General features: G+C 29.4%; 5 protein-coding genes across 12 annotated transcripts; 2 read left to right on the top strand and 3 right to left on the bottom strand.

Annotated features, from left to right (window-relative positions):
- Positions 1–216: 216 nt before the first annotated feature.
- Pig-v (phosphatidylinositol glycan anchor biosynthesis class V) lies at positions 217–1,841 on the bottom strand. Its single transcript, XM_076910947.1, has one exon. It carries the CDS (start codon positions 1,690–1,692, stop codon positions 217–219), a length of 1,476 nt encoding a protein of 491 aa, XP_076767062.1. The 5' UTR covers positions 1,693–1,841.
- Positions 1,842–2,115: 274 nt separating this feature from the next.
- On the bottom strand, positions 2,116–5,691 carry LOC143422181 (pyruvate dehydrogenase E1 component subunit beta, mitochondrial). Of its 2 annotated transcripts, none has more exons than XM_076892643.1 (2): positions 2,506–3,592; positions 2,116–2,175 (listed from the first exon to the last, which is right to left on the bottom strand). In XM_076892643.1, exons 1-2 carry the CDS (start codon positions 3,510–3,512, stop codon positions 2,130–2,132), a joined length of 1,053 nt encoding a protein of 350 aa, XP_076748758.1. In that variant the 5' UTR covers positions 3,513–3,592; the 3' UTR covers positions 2,116–2,129. The 2 variants fall into 2 exon arrangements, with proteins under 2 accessions (XP_076748758.1, XP_076748759.1); XM_076892644.1 differs by lacking the exon at positions 2,116–2,175 and adding an exon at positions 5,553–5,691 and having other exon boundaries at positions 2,360–3,352.
- On the top strand, positions 4,405–5,013 carry LOC143422184 (succinate dehydrogenase assembly factor 4, mitochondrial). The gene is made up of 3 exons (XM_076892646.1): positions 4,405–4,528; positions 4,597–4,689; positions 4,768–5,013. Exons 1-3 carry the CDS (start codon positions 4,429–4,431, stop codon positions 4,935–4,937), a joined length of 363 nt encoding a protein of 120 aa, XP_076748761.1. The 5' UTR covers positions 4,405–4,428; the 3' UTR covers positions 4,938–5,013.
- Positions 5,132–5,966, top strand: LOC143422182 (uncharacterized). Its single transcript, XM_076892645.1, has 3 exons — positions 5,132–5,393; positions 5,454–5,555; positions 5,640–5,966. The coding sequence occupies exons 1-3, from the start codon at positions 5,267–5,269 to the stop codon at positions 5,774–5,776; spliced, it is 366 nt and encodes a 121-aa protein (XP_076748760.1). The 5' UTR covers positions 5,132–5,266; the 3' UTR covers positions 5,777–5,966.
- A 688-nt stretch (positions 5,967–6,654) lies between these two features.
- Polybromo (protein polybromo) lies at positions 6,655–17,672 on the bottom strand. 7 transcript variants are annotated; one of them, XM_076910772.1, is made up of 27 exons: positions 17,528–17,672; positions 16,773–16,887; positions 16,437–16,682; positions 16,057–16,185; positions 15,794–15,973; positions 15,264–15,708; positions 15,049–15,161; positions 14,879–14,977; positions 14,743–14,805; positions 14,513–14,665; positions 14,280–14,447; positions 14,044–14,210; positions 13,586–13,880; positions 12,449–12,654; positions 12,022–12,361; positions 11,358–11,942; positions 10,923–11,080; positions 10,678–10,850; positions 10,432–10,604; positions 10,222–10,293; positions 9,190–9,372; positions 8,812–8,934; positions 8,127–8,370; positions 7,897–8,047; positions 7,755–7,804; positions 7,545–7,662; positions 6,655–7,454 (listed from the first exon to the last, which is right to left on the bottom strand). In XM_076910772.1, exons 2-27 carry the CDS (start codon positions 16,875–16,877, stop codon positions 7,238–7,240), a joined length of 4,956 nt encoding a protein of 1,651 aa, XP_076766887.1. In that variant the 5' UTR covers positions 16,878–16,887; positions 17,528–17,672; the 3' UTR covers positions 6,655–7,237. The 7 variants fall into 7 exon arrangements, with proteins under 7 accessions (XP_076766887.1, XP_076766893.1, XP_076766892.1 ...); XM_076910778.1 differs by having other exon boundaries at positions 7,545–7,653; XM_076910777.1 differs by having other exon boundaries at positions 14,516–14,665.
- Positions 17,673–17,949: the final 277 nt, after the last annotated feature.

Below are 17,949 nucleotides of genomic sequence, written 5' to 3'. Positions count from 1 at the left end.
TTACATTACAAACATTTATTTACAACATAGTATTTATTTGTTTTGTCACTTAACAATCGTCAAGCAATTTTTATACCAAACTAACAATTATTCATATTTAATATTACCATAATTTACATCTTAATTTTCGCCTCTTATAATACTTTGTACAAAAATATATTTTACGTTCTATATGTATATAAAATTATTGAAATAAAAGATTTTAATAAAAGTACATTATGTCCATGGCAAAAAGTTTGGAAACATAAAACAACCTAAAAATGCATATCCCAGGAAGTAAAATAATATAACTTTATCTTGCAAAGTATATCTTTTTTGTGTAAAAAAAAATACTTTCCACATAGAAGATACATTTTCTTCTTCATCATATGCATTACCATCACTATGAGATGTGTAACTCATTGTTAAAGCACAATACCAATATATTAGTGGACTTGCAGAACTTATTAAACGAGTACTTACTTGAATGTGTACAAACAGAATACAAAATATGGTTAGAAATAAACCATGAATAATAAATACAAACATTTCAATTGGATATTTCTTTGCTTTGATCTGTGCATTATTTTCCACATGAGCAGTAAATCCCAAAGCATAAAAATACTTTTTATATTCTATCAAATATTCCTTTATGCACATAGTCATAATACATAGTATTGGAAATGCTAGGATAAAATTTGGTATTTGTTTTATTTCATAATAATTTAGAAATCCTACATTCCAGTATTTTTTCTGTATGTTAGAATATGCTATTGGAATTTTCATGGAACACCATTCTATTTTATCACTACCGGGCAGTACTAAATTGTTTAATTTATTGTAATTAATAATATGTTCAGAAACGAACACTTGACTAGAATTAGGAATACAAAATATAATATAATTGAATATTTGCAGTAAAATAAATGGTGCTATCGATATAATTACTGTATTGCACATTAGGCAGAGATTTTTTAAAGTAGTTGTTTTAAAGATAAATTGACAAAGTGTTCTCCATACAAATTGCTTGTTTTTTTCTGTGTAATTATAGAATAATTTTTTCAATTCAAAATACACAGGAAAACCAATGTTAACTATTCCATTTGACCTCGTAAGAATGGATAAACCAATTGGGAAAGATACATACGGATCTAATTTAATGGATCTAAGCATACTATAATATGTTAAGTAAGCAAATAAAGATTCTGAATAAACAGCAGAAAAGAATATTGTAGCGGGATTCATACAATACAAAACTGCTGCCTTATAAGCTACATTCCTTTTTTTTAATACCACTTTACTAAGATCGTAAAATATAACGGCCGATTTTACAAAACAAATAGTATTAATTATTATAGCTGCAATAAGTACAGAACTATGAAGATTTAGTACAAATAGTATTCTTCTTATAGGAATGGAAATCATTCGAATTAACATAGGATATAGTGGAAAAAAAGCCAAACAGTTTTCATACGTGTAACCATATTTTGCAATATGCAAAAAATATTGACCATCCCATCGCGTAAGACCGCTAAATAAAAATGTAACTATGTTGTCGTATAATGAGACTTGTTCTGAACTATCAATTGGACTTTTAAATGCATCTGCTAAGTGATTAGGGCACAGAACATTAAAAATAAATTGCAAAATTAGAACTATTGTTCTACTAATTATTGCAAACCAAAAAATTTTTTGTCGTGGTTCATACATCATATCGCCGTTTACCAATAGCTATCAATATTTTCAATTAATATTATTTATACTTATTTGAATAAAATTGCCTGATTAACATAACTATAACAACTTCAGTCTTCAATGAATTTTATGGTCTTATTCAGTTGTCAATATAAGACACAAGAATTTTAGTTTGCAGTAATCCTTGCGATATAAATATTGCAAATGTATTATGTACGTAGGATATGACTTTTTTAATTTGTAATTATTACTTCATAAATGTATGTAAAGCTGGAACAAATATTAAAAAATTACACTATATTAATAATTCTCTAGTCACTTCAATTTTGTTCATAACAATTAAACATTGTTTTTCTATTCTTTTCTACATACCTAAAGACTCTGAAGGCACACAAAAAATTTTATTTTTACAATAATCAGCATATTCATCAGAATATTTCAATATTAATTCAATATTAAAATTCCAGGTCATTGCACAGTACAGCACCAAATTTGAACACTCTGAAAAAAGTATTACACATAAAATAACAATTTTTACATCAACCACTGACAAGTAGTAACAATGAATTAATAATAAAGTTTTTATAACTTCATTTGATAATAATTACATACTCTAACAACTAATACACTGCAAACTTATATTGTGGCTCTAATCCTGCATAAATATAGTACAATTTGATCTGTAATACGCATAACGCATACTCTATCATACCAAAAAATTGAATGACATTTTAGTAAACAAATTTTATTCTCAAACACAGTTATATTTTTACACCACAAATTTTCTTAGCAAAATCTGCAATGTGATGATTTTTTGGTGTACATTCGTACTCAATATTTTCTGCATATGGCATAGGTACATCAATACCCGTGCAACGAACAGCTGGTGCATCAAGCTGAAAAAATATTGGATTCTCCATTACAGTCGCTACAATTTCAGAACCAACACCGCATATAGGCCATCCTAACTCAACAGTCATTAATCTATGAGTTTTAGTAATAGATTTAAAAAGCATATCCCAATCTAGTGGCCTAAGCGAACGTAAATTAATCACTTCTGCTTCTATTCCCTCTCCTGCTAGAATTTCAGCTGCTTGTAATGTATAAACTGTAGCTTGACCGTGTGATACCAGAGTGATATGTTTACCAGATTTTTCAATTTTAGCTTTACCAATAGGTATGACAAAATCTTTATCCATAATTTCATCTGATACAGGAAATTGAAAATTGTAAAGTAATTCACTTTCCAGAATTATAACTGGATCAGGGTCCCGAACGGCGGCTTTCAAAGCACCTCTGTAATCCTCACAAGTTGTCGGTGACATCACTTTTAAACCAGGTATGCTCATGTACCATGCTGCAAAACATTGTGAGTGTTGAGCTGCTAAACCTTTGGCATTACCATTTGGACCCCTGAATACAATTGGCACGGAATATCTTCCAGCCGTCATATAAAAATTTTTAGCAGCACCATTTACTACCCGATCAATAGCTTGCATTGAAAAGTTAAATGTCATAAATTCACATATTGGCTTTAAACCAGCAAGCGCCGCTCCTATAGCTATACCGCAGAATCCAGCTTCTGTTATAGGTGTATCAATTAATCTTTTATCTCCATATTTCTTCCAAAGACCTTTTGTTATTTTATATGCACCGTCGTATTGGGCAACTTCCTCCCCTATAATAAATACATCCTCATCCCTTGCTAATTCTTCGTCAAGAGCTGCATTTAATGCATCTCTTACCGTCATATTTTTAACAAATCTGCAGCATTGTTTTTGAAAAGTATTTGATATGTTTAATGTTACAGTGTTTCTTACAGAACGTATAAACTGCATTTTAAATACTAAGAATATAGTCGCAGCATATAAATTATATACTTTCAAAATATATATATTTCTGTTTTGTATGTTCTAATTTAACTAAAGTATTCTTATAACATGTTACATTCTAGGCACCAAGCTTTTGATCAATGCCATATAAAAGTTTAGAATGTTACTCATAAACATGCATATTTTTGTATAATAATAATATTACTCTTATTAAATTCAATTCATTTTTCCTTAGTTTGATTACAACTGCCTGAAGGTTATAATGCGTTAATCCATCAGCACTTGTTACTTTTGACACAAGTTTGTTAATTTAATCACACTTGAATTGCACCAACTATTACACAGAATTTCTTACTGATCAATTTTATTTTAAATAATATATGTATATATATATGTATATACATGCATTAAAATTAGTCCATACATAACAAATCAAAAAGATAGAATTGTCATAAAAATAATTTTTTCATGGCCTACTCAAACAATGTTTGCTATTCTTTTAACAAAAACAAATTTCTTAACAATCATACAATATCAATAATATTAATATTATATAACTAGAATTAAAATACCACGTGTACTATAAAAAATTAAAAGTATTTAAATATAACCAAAAAGAAGAAAAAAACATGTTTATAGAAAGCAAAAACTTTTAAAAACCAATGGAATAATGGAGATTTAATTTTTTACATCTCCAGTAGTTCATTGTTTTCTTAACCAATATTATTTTAAATATCTTTTTGTTACTTCATTTATACTGTAAATGTACATAAAATAGTATATCATAATAATTCTACAGTAGTTAAATATATATTATTAACTTCTCATAATTAACTGATCATAAATTACTAGCTGTAGCTTCTGTATAATATATTTGTATGTACAACCTTCTTTCACGTACTCACTAAAGATAAAGCTCACAATGGACAAGGTTATGTTTACTAGGAATGTCGTACCTTTTAGTAAATTGCTAAAAGTAAATAATAGAATTATAGAATTATTACCTAGATCTTTGCATGCACGTAAGTAGACGCATAGATAAATGAAAGTAATAACTATTTCAAAAGTGTAGTATTAATTTCACTTTCAGAATGTCAAATTTTACTATCGAAGAAGGACGAAACGACCGAAAGCCCTCGAATGCGTGAATTTAGAAAGAAATTAAGGGAACGTACACCGATAGGTATTCTTCACCCTTCTTTAAAGCTTTGTTGTAAATTGATAAGAATATTAACAGAATAACATTTAAACGCACAAACAGAGAAATTAGAAGAACTGAAAGAAGGCGAACATCCTTATCAAGAGAAAGAACCATTGAAACCATTCCCAAATAATACTAATCCAGAAACAGGTGAAATTGGAGGTCCACGTGGACCAGAACCAACACGATATGGTGATTGGGAGAGAAAAGGTCGTGTAACAGATTTCTAGAATATTTCAATCTAACCTATGTACACAACAACATGTTTCACGTAGAATGTACAAATAAATATATGTAGACTAAGAATTTAGTATTTAAAAATTACAATAAGTAAATATACTGCATGTAAAAATATATATGAATCCATAAACGATATGTATGTAAAACAATAAACACTTTAAATTACATGTAAGAATGTCAATATAGAATTATGATTACAAAAACTGAAATATGAAACATCAGACAATCTACAGAAAGTTGTGTTTTGTTAAAAATATAACAAAAGAATACTACAAAGCTATATAAGTACTATCATTTCAATAAAATATGCAAATATGAAATGAATATTTTAAGACCAAACTTCCCTTTGCTTCGTGTTAATATAAATATGTACAACACACTGAACAAAATTTTTATCCATAACCATACAAGACCACCAATATACAGATGCAGAGAATTTTCAATAGGTATGTAATATTTCTAATCATTAAAAACTGTAACGTTTTATATTTTTCCATTATATTTAGGTGTTTCCTTGCGAGAACAAGAAACAGGTTCAAAAGGTGCGAAAGAAGAATCATTAAGAATGAGACAATTTCATAAGAAATTGAAATTACAACCCATACCTAGTAAGAATCCTTGAAAAATTAATGCCATTCAATTACCATGTATTATTACATTGTATAATTAATTATAAAGACACAATCACGCAGGAGTACCTCCAAGAGAACGTTTTGTGGATTTGGTATTAGTAGAAACTGACGCAAATGGGGAATTAATAACAGATAGCGAAAAAGACCCTACGAAATGGGGAGACTGGCAAAACGGCGGGCGTGTGAGCGATTTTTGATTTGAAAATTTGCATTACACATGTAACATTCATTTAAGAATATATTTAAACATACAAAATTCATTGTATCATCTGTAAACTTCGTTCGTTAAATATAAATAATAATGAACTTCTACTCCAATGAATTTTTTCAAAGATCCTTTTTATATAGTTTTCATCAATGGATTGGATAAATATAAATGATACAGAGATAAAAATAAAGCTTTAAGTTTTTCATCACATCCTAAGATCAGAGTAGACCATAGTTATTGAAATTACATTAAATAAAGAATTGCGTCCTTAAAACTTCATAACACTAAGTGAAATTATCAGTTAGATACCCTGGATATATAACATTCATTAAACATAATAAATATACATTTAAATATAATGAATAAGTACTGATTTAATGAAATGTTTTAAACAATTTTATATTTTAAGAAAAATTTCCTTCATTCATAAATGATACATTAACAAAATTTAGGCATGTATCATGTATTTAATTTTGAGAAGTTAACAAAAATTGTAACGATGTATAATTAACTGTATGTAATAGATCCTGATTGTACAATATTACCTTTAAATAATAAATTGAATCTTAGATAAACAATTTAAGTTACTTCCATCTATGTATCATGAATTTATTCCATATTCGGGAATATTCTCTACACTTGTATTTCATAAAAATATGACTGTTACTCTTAATTATATACAGTTTAATACTATCCACTAAAACGACTAAAACAATATAAAAAAATTCACGAATAATGATTATTGAATACCTTTTTATATCAAAGTTCTTTTAAAAAAGTAAGTGAAAATATTACATTAATGTATGATTGTATGACATGAAATTAATATTCATAGATACAATAATAGTACTATCTATATCATCAAAGTGCTTTCTAAAGTGCATTATTTTATATTTACAATACAGTTTCATTTTACAGTATGAATACAGGAATTCTCAAGTCACACTTTCATGATGCGCGATACACAAAATACAAAATTCTTTTTATGAAAAGTTAAAATTAAAAATAGCGAAGTATTTACAAAGTGGCGATTCTTACAGCGTAATATCTATTCGTTCTACTCCTAACAGATCCATGGACGATGTATCGAAAATAATGCTCATAGTATTTTCTCTCCTGAATGAAAAAAATTAAAGTTAATTTTATACCAAGCTGAATTATTCACAGGAAATAGTACACTGCAGATCTGAAAATCTTGTAAAAACAAAATCAGTTTCCTAATTAGGTCTAATTATGAATTGAAAATGATGAAAAATAATGTGCTATAATTAAGTTAAACTTGAAATACTAATTAGAGTTGTAAAATGAAGGAAAGATGAATCTAAAAATATAAATACATTCATTCAAAATAATAAATCTTCAGTCTTTCATCTAGCATCGACGGACCTGAAAATTGTAGTTTTAAGGTAGCATCGAATATTAAAGATTATAGATCTTAACGAGTTATAAACTATAAAGTTTTATTAATGGCTAACACATCTCGCATCATCATGTTCCTGAGCGTCCATAAGGCATTCACCACATTTCCATGGTTGCCTACACCGTTGCCTAACCATTCTGCAGGCAATTTCGTTACGTCAGGAATTTGTGTATTATCAGGATTAGCATTCATTTGTTTATCCCAATTTGATATGTACCGGTTCTCTACATTCAATGCTTCAATATATCTATAAATTACAAGCAAATAATATGTGTAGAAGAATAGAAAAAAAATTAAATGACAATAAAAGTATTTGAACTGTAAATAGGCGTTTTACCGTAAATAGGCATCTGAATGTAACACACGACTTGGTCTCGGAGGCACAGCAACAAACATAGGTTCTGGTTGTTTAACAACAGGCATATTGCTTGTTTGTGTTGCAGCTGCTGATGTCTCTGTAGTAAAAAAATTTATTTTTAGAAATACGAACTCCAAAAAATATTTGTAATAGAATGAGAGTGACTATTTAAAATGAAAAGAAAATTACCTGTTTCCATTGGAGGTAATACCGTGGGGCCTTTTGATGCCATATAATTTCTGTAACGAAAGATATAAAGTAAAATGAAGTGTACATATTATTTTATCAATATATGAATATTAATTTACTGTATAGTATTTTGACATCATACTTGCTTCTTTCCGATGGAGGTATTATACGTCCATTTGACTTAAGGATATGTACTTCCTTAACATGCCTTGCAAGTCTTTGTACACTTGGAAATGGTGGTACAGATTTTTTCGTACGACCACAACCCCGCCATTGACATTGAAATTCTACGTCTATAAAAGCATACATTTTAATAGTAAAAAACTGTATTTGTCTTCTGATTGTACATAAAATAATACAAGTAGCATTTACCACTTGCAGCATTAACGAAGGACGATTGAACATGTCCATTTTGTTCTGCGATACAGTGATCGATACAATCGGTCATATCTTCAAATTGCCAGTCACAATTGTCCCAGCAACATTCATAGACTACATCTTGTAAAGCATTCGTGCTTACTGAAACATTATTTCCTTTAAGCTGCCCACCATCCTCATTCATTTTAATCGCCCTTTCTTCCCAAGCTTGTTTTTCTCCTGCTGGCAATTTCCTCCACTGCAACGTAAAAACGTATTTAGTTAATACACTTGGTTGTTAGAAAATTAATTTTTCAAATTTTGTTCATATCATCCAGTATAAAGTGCCCAAAGAAATTAATTTAAATCTAAAGCTAATTTCTATTTATACATAATTTATTTATACGTTGGTACTGTAGTGTGTGTTTAAAAGTTTAGACGTTCATTGCAACTACAATAATTTCTCTTTTGGTAGAAAAGTATGGATAGAAGTAGTTTAAAAAAAAACGTACCATATTTGAAAGAAAGATGAAGCATGCAGAATGATGCACTGACGATACCATTAACGATACTTTACAAAAGAAGTTCCGTACGATCGTTTACGATACTGTATTCAAAAAATCAAATCTGCATACTTTCCTTCTTCCTACATAAAAATCTTTAGTAACTTAAAAATCAACAGTAAACAATAAATAAATACCTCGTTACCAACAATTCTGCTAATCTCCCCAAAGGACGATTCAGGATTGTTTTGTGTAATCTGCGTTCGCATTTTACTCGAATATAAAATATAGCCCGTAACTAATTTCTTACCCGCCGTTTTCTAAACAGAAGAAAACACAAATTATAATGTTACCGTCTTATAAAAACGAGTATTTCATATTATATACCATTAAAGGTAAAAAACATCTAATTGTCGTTCTAATGTTAGATAACAGAATTTTAAACGGTGCAAAAACAAAAAAATATGTATATATATGTATGCTGGCATATTTTTCTAAAAAAAAAAATAAAATGAAATAAATAAAATGCGATATATGATCAAGTTTTAAGCAAATAATGTCACGATAAAGCCTACCTTTTTAGTCGACACAGGTGTTTGAGTATTGGAGAGCACCGGTTGAGCTTCTGCAGATCCAACGGACGGTGGACCACCAGCGTCCATGCTGTCCTCCCCAACTCCTACTCCTACTCCCACTCCTAATCCTACTCCCATGCCTAGTACATCGGGTTCCAGCTTCGGTAACAATGGTGATGCTTCCTATACCATTTATGTTATGTTACGTTCATTATCTGTTACCGAATAGCCGTAATATGAATATTTATTTTTTTTTGAATACTTTAAACTGACATAATAACCTTATACACTGCTATCAACTACGTAAAATTTTCTTGGTCATATCTACCGCGAAATTTATTCAAGTATTATTATTCCCCTAATAAAAGTAATAGATTTTTTATCCATTTACAAAATATACCAATATACTAGATATCTTATTTACAGAAAAAGCTGTATTGTAGTAACATAATATCGTCATTGTTCCATATATGAATTGAACTACTTGCAAATGCTCCAACACTTTGTAGATATTTATATATTAGTACTGTATGCATTCCACTTAAAGCATATTGCTTTACTTTTGTATTATTTGGGTTAGAGTGACATGGAAGCGAGACTTTTCGGTGGTATTCTACGTTTATCGTATATGTATGTACATACATATGTATTAGAGATAAACCCAACAGGTGCTCTGAATTTAAATCCATCAAAAATAACTTCTAGCCCTACATAAGTAATATATAAGGAATGCAATCTCATAAAAAAGACATACACATAAACAAAAAAAGAGAAAATGTAACAAACAAAGAGAAAGGAAACAGAATATGCCGGCATAAAATGAGAAACATGCTTAGATATAAATTGATAAGAAATCTTTATCACATGCAAGTCATATTTGCATATAGAACAAAATGCACAGTAATGATAATATTTTACAATGGTTCTTAATGTGAATAATTTGCATATGAGTTTGCATGTGATTTTCAAACAGCATGCAATTTTTCTGCTTCTATTGTTAATAGAACATAAGAAATTCATAAGAAAAATTACCATTTCAAATTGAGTTGAACTAGAGGTAACAGACTTGACTTGATTTTGCGTTTGAGCCACATCGCCCGGAACCTACAACACACACATCACATGCAAAGCAATGATATACAGTTAGTTGCAAGTCAAATAACAGGCATATCAAATAATGTATTGTTATTAAATTGTTTGCATAGAATGTTATGTGCAAATGCTTAGATTTCTCATACGCACCTTAGCTGGATTTATGGGTCTTCGGAAGAAGTAAATCTCATCTTCAATTACCGACGAACTGTGATTAAATTTTTTTAAACCTTCTTGCCCAAGCTTTTTCATAAGACTTTTACTTTCATCATATAATGATTCACAAATATATATATCATCTTCTGGTATTTCCGTCGGCCGACCTATGAAAATATACGAATTTTTATTAAAATGCAATAATGTTTATGAAATGTATATTATGCATATTTTACTCACTGCAAGTGTATTCTCCATAGTCTAGAACAGCACATTTCCCAACAATAGCCACAATAGGATGAGTTCCATCAACTGTAGATAGGAATAATTCTTGTTTATAAAATAATTTAGTTGGGGTATGTGGTACTTCCGCAGGCATCAATAACCATGGGCCTTTAAAATAACATTTGCCACTAAAAAGTAAAATCAAATATTACTTATACTAAACGTTTCAGTCATAAGAAGTATAACATTTTGTTACATACTCTTTTGTTGACCATATAGCATCGATTTGTGCAATTTGCTGTCTACCTCCATCTGTCGCTACATAAACAAAATCTCCAGTTTTTACAGAACCCGCGCATGTATTATATTGCTCATAATAGGTATTTTCTGTATCCTCTGGATTATATAATATCACATTCTGCGCAAAAAGTTAATTAAAAAAGCGTTTTACTAAAGCAGAAATAATATTTATGTTGTAGCATAGTTTGTAATTACTATGCACTTAACACTTTTGACTAAATACTAATAAGAGTTTATTATTTACATTTTATATTCTTATGAATATTTAATAAAACCTAAGTAAATCAAACCATTATCCATCTACAGAAATTTATGTGCCATACAGATAAGGATGACATGGCCCTTAAAGTTATACTATGTCTCTTAAAGATGTAATACATTAATATATTACTTACAGGTCTTTCTTTCTCCAATAATTTTTCTCCTTCTTCTAACTCAGCAATCTCTTCTTTGTGTTTCTCTAATCTTTCTTTATAAACTGATATTACTCGCTTTGGTTCTAAAGGTTTCTCTCTTGCAATTAATTTCAAGTGATCTGGATCAAAATTCCAGACTTTAATTTTTTTAAAAGCCCTTGCTTTTGTAGAATACCGTGATTCACACACATATACATCCTTCTCTAAAAAACCTTCAGGTTGCATTCTAAAATAATCTTTAACACTTAATACACAACATCTTCCAGCTACTTTGGCTAAGGGTACAGCTACATGAGCATCACTTTTAAATAATTCCTTATCAAGGAATTTTCTAGATGCCACATGATAAGTTTCGCTTGGTCTATAAAATAAATTGCCATATAACATTTGTTGAGCTTCTGCGTTTGTCCATAAACGTTCTATAAGGACTACGCTGTACTCCATGCCTCGTTCTGTTGGTTCGATGTATGCAAAATCACCAGCTCTATAAATTTCTTGGTTAAAACTCATTGATCCACCGTTATCACTATTAGTTCCTTCTGTATTAGTGTTTGTTTCCGAATCCTAGGTAAATAAATATATTCTCATTCTTAATTTAATGAATTTGGAACATTTTTTTATACAAACATATGACGATACATACTTTTGTCTCATTTCCATCACAACTTTCATCCTCATTTGGTAGTGACAACTCTTGTTGTTGCTTTATTCGTTTCAGTTCTGCAACTTGAGAAGAAAGATCGAGAAGCGTATAGTTAAGGGCTGGTGAATGTAACAAATCTCCCCCACGTGTTACTTCATCACGGGTACGTAAGAAAAATGCTTGAAGTTCTACACTATCCTCAAAAGGTTGTGAATCTGTACGAGATAGCCTTCTAGCTCTTTCTAAACATGTAAATACATCTTCTTGAAATCGATCTAATCGTTTATATACTCCACGGTCCAATCTTCTTTTAATTAAATCCAATGATAATCCTCGTACCCTAACGTATAGTAAAAATATTACTAATGCCTAGTTAATAGTACAAAATAAATTTATGTAACACTGATTTTCATTAAAAACAACATACTTCTTTCCATCAACAATATCATGTTCTGGAAGTTCTGCCATAGAATCGGAATAACACCTTCCTTCTTCATCTTGATGATTGTAAAGGGCAGTAAAGATCGTTGCCAGTATTTCTTGAACCGCAGCTGCTACATCTGGTACACTTTCATCATCTTCACTTAATTGTAATTTTGTTTGAAGTACTAGTCTTTGCAAAATTAATGCATCCTAGAACACGATTGAAATAGATTGCAAATATAATATAACAATATACTGACTACTATTATTTTTGATATCTTTATATGCAATAAACAAAAATTTGTTCATAAAAGAAGATTAAAATTTTGAAAAGAATACTGTTTACTTCTGTATCATTCTTCCTGCATTTTTTTGACAAACGTTGATCTACTTCCTTATCTCTCATTAATCGAATAAAACAAGGTCGAACTTTTAATGCCTTTTGACCAGAGACATCATTATTAATATTTCCTTGTTCAAACATTCTGAGCAACAGTATAGATACATAAAAAAATTTGCAAAATTGTAAATTTGTTGGACACATTCACTGAACACTTTTCCATGTGTTTGATTTATGATTGCTATTTTGATAAAATCGCATATTTAGACAAAATTTATTATTGTATCTATTCATAGATAAAATTCATTTATTATTCCATAAAATCCTTATATGGAACTGCATGAAACGACAAACCTACGAAAGAAGCTAACTTCACGTAACCTCAAAAACTATAACCGTAAACAGTTCGAGCTTTCCATGTTTTAGCGCGAAATTTCAATTCGGCTTCTGAACGTTATATTACTTCTATAAACCGCAATTAATAAGAATAAATTAATTATTTTAAATTAAAAAATAGTACTACAATAATGACCGAATTTTTAACGTGTCCTATATTTACTAATTAGGAAAAACAATGAAAGTTATTAGAAATCACAAAAAATTAAATTGTCTTTGATATTTCTTTTCCTAGACAGAAAATTATTAAATACATCTAATCAAAATATAATAACATTTTTAAATAAACAAAAAGCATTATTTATTTATCTTTAAACTTAATTTGGTAAATTATACAAAATTTCATTTCAACTTTAAGTAAATATTTTAAAATACATGTGTGCATGCACATTACTACATACAAACCTTGTATATTTGTGAATCAGGTTCATTGTACTTGCAAGCATTATCAAACATTAATATGAAATCCGATACAAGTTCATCCAAATTCTCGTATCCATTATTTTTTAAAGCGGAGGCTATTTTCTCCATGTTCATTGGTTGCTTAATAACTTCGTAATAATCAGGATATTCATTTTTATTTGGTAATTTCATAAAAATTAAAGATAATTGTCTTCCTTTTGCGTCATGATAATCTTTTATGGTATCATACATAGTTTTCAGTTTTTGTAAATGTAGTGGCACAACTTTCTTAGGCCTCCTATGTATCGTAAAAATGTATATATACATATATACATATATATGTACATGCGCGTATTTATATATGTATTTACTGATTGTATTATTATAAAATACAATGTTTGTAAAAATAAATCCAAAAATCAATATTTTAATGTAATTATGTTAGATGCTCAATTACATACCCAACGTTTCTAGTCGGAGTGGATGCAGTCGATTTCGCAAGTTTAGGCGTTTCAGGCAAAGGACCCAACTCTTTTACTTTGTCCATTAAAACTCTCTCAAGAGTATTCGCATCTTCGTATATTAAAGAACCTTCTTCATTGTATTGACGACAATTATTAAACATTAACTAATATGAAACAATAATAAAAGTCAATACAAACTATATTTTTCAAATATTGCAATGTATAAAATGTACCTTGAAGTCTTGTATTAATTCGTTTTCACTTTGATATTTTTCTGCTTTAATATTAGCTTCGATTGCTAACATATCAATTGGCTCCGCTATTACTTGATAATAATCTGGGTATAATTTTTTGGAGGGCTTTTCCATAAACATTAACATTGGCTGGCGGCCATCTTCACACTATAATGTAACAAACTCTATATTGACGAGTCTCAATTTTATCAACTGAAATTGGAATTACTTACAACGTATTCTATTACACATTTAACTAGTGCGTACAATCTCTTTTTCAATGGTATATTGTCTTTATATTTTCCTCGTGTTAACAAATTTGAAGCACGTTTTATAAGTTTCGGTTGATGGGAGTTATTTTCAAATTCACTATCCGAATCTGAATCCTATAAATATAATACAAAAACGTGAGTTTATATTAAATATTTAGTGCAGGAAGTCTTTAAATAAAAATTTATATTACCTGATCAAATTCTAATAATTCTTGTACTTTTTCTTGCATAATCTTTTGTAGTTTTACAGCGCTCTAGAACATAAATTAAAGTATAAATAAATAACCAAAGAACCAAGTATAAATTATTTAAATCAATATTTAATACCTTATATAGTCTAGATGTATGTATATTATACTTCTTTGCATTTTCGAACATAATATTCATATCACCAGCCACTTCACTAACAGTACCGTATTCACCTTTCTACAACAATCATAAATTAAGCAAGAGGAGTCTATAAAGCTTATAAAACGATTTATATTATCATTAATTACCTTTATTTTAGTACGAATTTGTAGTAAAGAAATAGGATTTTTTATCGTTTTGTAGTAATCAGGATATAACCTTTTTGATGGCAGTTTCCAAAAATATTCACTCATTCTAACTCCTATATGAATAAAAAAAAATTTAATTAATATCGTTGCTAACAAGTGTTATATAATTTATTGGTATCAATATTGTAATGTTTTAAGTAAATTTAATGATGTACCTTGATTATTAGGTGCCGTTCTGATAGTTTGAAATAACTGCCATTGTGGATTGTCAGCCTCCTCGGTTTCTGCAGGCTCTTCCTCTTCATCATCACTTTCTTCATCTTCATCTGGCAATGCCGCGGTTTGAGCTATTAAAGACTGTGCCATAGTACGACTTCCTCTTTTACTTCGCGTTGATGGTGCGGTTGTTGCAATTTTTGGAATAATACTGCTTAATCCAGTATCTTGTTTCCTCGCTGCTGCAGTGATAATTTTTTTTAAAAGTTTTGCATCCTTATAAATTTGGGAACCAGGCTCATTAAACTGACAAGCGTTACGGCACATTAACATTAAATCTTTTTCCATATCTGCAATACTACTATATACCCCTTCTTGAATTTTTCTTGCTACGGTTTTTAAATCTACTGGTGTTTCAATTACATCATAATATTCTGGATATAACTGAAAACAAAATATTTTATTATACAATAAATATGTTTAAAATAGTGATACACATTAATGTTTCATTAGTAAAAAATTATCGAACTTTTTTGGATGGTTTAAGTTGAAACATTGTATGCAATGGCCTATTATTGTCAGCTGGATCTGTTGCTGTCATAACTGCTGCAAATAAATCTTCAAATTGTTGCATTGTCTCTTCATCAGGATTTGTGGAACTTTCGGATGTATCCTCTGCATCTTCTTGTTTGATTGTAACTTTACGAGCCTATGTATTTAATGCAATGTACACACATACAAAATTATAACATTAATTACAATAATTATACATAATAATAATTTTCAACTTACCAGTCGTCCTACTTTTATAATAAGTTTTCCTTTAGGTTCTGAATCTTCATATTCTTCCATAATACGATTTTTTGTGTTTATACATAATTCCCAAAGCTCAGTAGCATCCTTATATTCAGGAGATGTACGCTATTTTAATAAAACAACTTTAGTAACTTAAATATAAACTTTACCTACACTGGGTTACCATATCTCTAATTTATTAGTACAACTTATTAATAAAGCATTTATGAATATTTCATTATATAACATTTTAATATTAGCTGTAGAATACACATAGCAATGTTTATATGAAAACCTATAGGACATCTTGAACGTATACATTTCTTAATTTTATTTATCTTTTATGATACGTATTCATGAAAGCTAACGTATATTACCATATAAAAGGCTTTTGTATTGTTAACCATAAGTTGAATATCAGCTGCTAAATCATCCATATCCCTATATTCATCTGTCTTTAGTTTCTGTTGAACCTTTAATAGGTCTATAGGATTTGTTACAACTTCATAATAACCTGGTTCTTGTCTACGTTTAGGCACACGTATAAATGCATCACATAATAATGTCCCATCTTCTTTTTTTTGATTACGTAGTACATCGTACAACTGTTGGCACAGGTCACTCTAGGTATTTAACAAACAACGATTAGTTTTAGATTGATAATCAAACCCTCTTTTGTTAGTAATAATTTACAATAATGTAGAACAACTTACAGGATCTAATTTTTTCCGTCGCTTTGTTGGTTCAGGTGGTATATCATCACCATCATCTTCTGTGCCTCGACTCGCAACTGAAGATGTTCTGCGGCGCTTGTTCATCTTGAACAATCTTAAAAAACATGCAAGATATGAATATGTACATAAAAAAATATATATGAGCGTTTTATATAAGTATGGTGCTGTTTATATCACAATTTCACATTAAGCCATAGTGTCATTGTAAAGGATATATACACAAAAAAGATTAACTACATGTTATGTCTGGCTAATATAATGCAATTACATCACTTGAATGTACAAGATCAGAAATTAAATAGAAATCTCATAAAAGTTATTTCGTACACAAGATATTAATTTACTGAATCTGTTACTTTACAAAGAAATTCCTTGGCGTACGTATTAAGTATGAAAATAACTGAGATACACAACTGCAGCTAAGAAAATTTCGCCGCCATGATATGTCGCCACTGTGCTTCAAAATGCAGTGATATACAGGATTTCAATTTTCAGATCTAATGTTGCAAATAAACCAATTTTAAACGGACTTCGGCATGGAAACTGCCAGATTCTCGCACTTGCGTAACCGGTAAAATAATTCAAGAGTATCATCGAACTTTACAACGAATCTTCATCTAAGTAAAATTTACCGCCATATCAAAACCTCATTGCATCTTTGAACATTGTACGTCCACGAATATTATCGTTTTATCATTCGAAGCACTCGTGTTATCACTTTCTGGTATTCTCACCTTTCGTTAAAATTTGTATAAAAAGTTTTTCATTAATATACAACATGTAAAATATAAGCGTTACAAATGTACTACACTTTTCATCTGCAACGCACGATGACACACGACTTGGCTAACGCCATGCCGTAAGCAATCGCGGGTTTATAATCACGCGAATTGTAGGTACGATCCTATAGCCAGAAATAGAGACTACTTCATATATCCTTTTGCATATAAATTCACTCAGTCGATAAGGTAGATTAGTTTAAATATTCTCGTATACAAATATTAGAACAAAGTTCAATCTTTAAGTAAAAGAATATCAAGACTGAAGTTATATTTTCAAATATATAAACGACGCAGCGATTATTATAATAAATATCATAAGAAAACATAATCAATATAAACAAAAAATGTTTTTGAAATAAAAAAATAATTATATA

Source organism: Xylocopa sonorina, chromosome 3 (assembly GCF_050948175.1).
Source record: "Xylocopa sonorina isolate GNS202 chromosome 3, iyXylSono1_principal, whole genome shotgun sequence".
NCBI lineage: Eukaryota > Metazoa > Arthropoda > Insecta > Hymenoptera > Apidae > Xylocopa > Xylocopa sonorina.
The sequence above is the reverse complement of the archived record's forward strand: the minus strand, read 5'-3'. Positions and strand labels throughout refer to the sequence as shown.

Bases quoted from the DNA above. Each gene is read 5' to 3' on its own strand.
- Pig-v (XM_076910947.1), bottom strand. From the start codon at position 1,692: ATGATGTATGAACCACGACAAAAAATTTTTTGGTTTGCAATAATTAGT.
- LOC143422181 (XM_076892643.1), bottom strand. From the start codon at position 3,512: ATGCAGTTTATACGTTCTGTAAGAAACACTGTAACATTAAACATATCA. The intron at 2,176-2,505 runs GTACGAATGTAC...TACTTTTTTCAG, and splicing joins CCATATGCAGAAAATATTGA to AGTGTTCAAATTTGGTGCTG.
- LOC143422184 (XM_076892646.1), top strand. From the start codon at position 4,429: ATGGACAAGGTTATGTTTACTAGGAATGTCGTACCTTTTAGTAAATTG. The intron at 4,529-4,596 runs GTAAGTAGACGC...TTTCACTTTCAG, and splicing joins ACCTAGATCTTTGCATGCAC to AATGTCAAATTTTACTATCG. The intron at 4,690-4,767 runs GTATTCTTCACC...ACGCACAAACAG, and splicing joins AAGGGAACGTACACCGATAG to AGAAATTAGAAGAACTGAAA.
- LOC143422182 (XM_076892645.1), top strand. From the start codon at position 5,267: ATGAATATTTTAAGACCAAACTTCCCTTTGCTTCGTGTTAATATAAAT. The intron at 5,394-5,453 runs GTATGTAATATT...CATTATATTTAG, and splicing joins ATGCAGAGAATTTTCAATAG to GTGTTTCCTTGCGAGAACAA. The intron at 5,556-5,639 runs GTAAGAATCCTT...ACAATCACGCAG, and splicing joins GAAATTACAACCCATACCTA to GAGTACCTCCAAGAGAACGT.
- Polybromo (XM_076910772.1), bottom strand. From the start codon at position 16,877: ATGAACAAGCGCCGCAGAACATCTTCAGTTGCGAGTCGAGGCACAGAA. The intron at 16,683-16,772 runs GTAAGTTGTTCT...TTAAATACCTAG, and splicing joins GACGGAAAAAATTAGATCCT to AGTGACCTGTGCCAACAGTT. The intron at 8,048-8,126 runs GTAAATGCTACT...ATGCTTTTATAG, and splicing joins CTTCGTTAATGCTGCAAGTG to ACGTAGAATTTCAATGTCAA.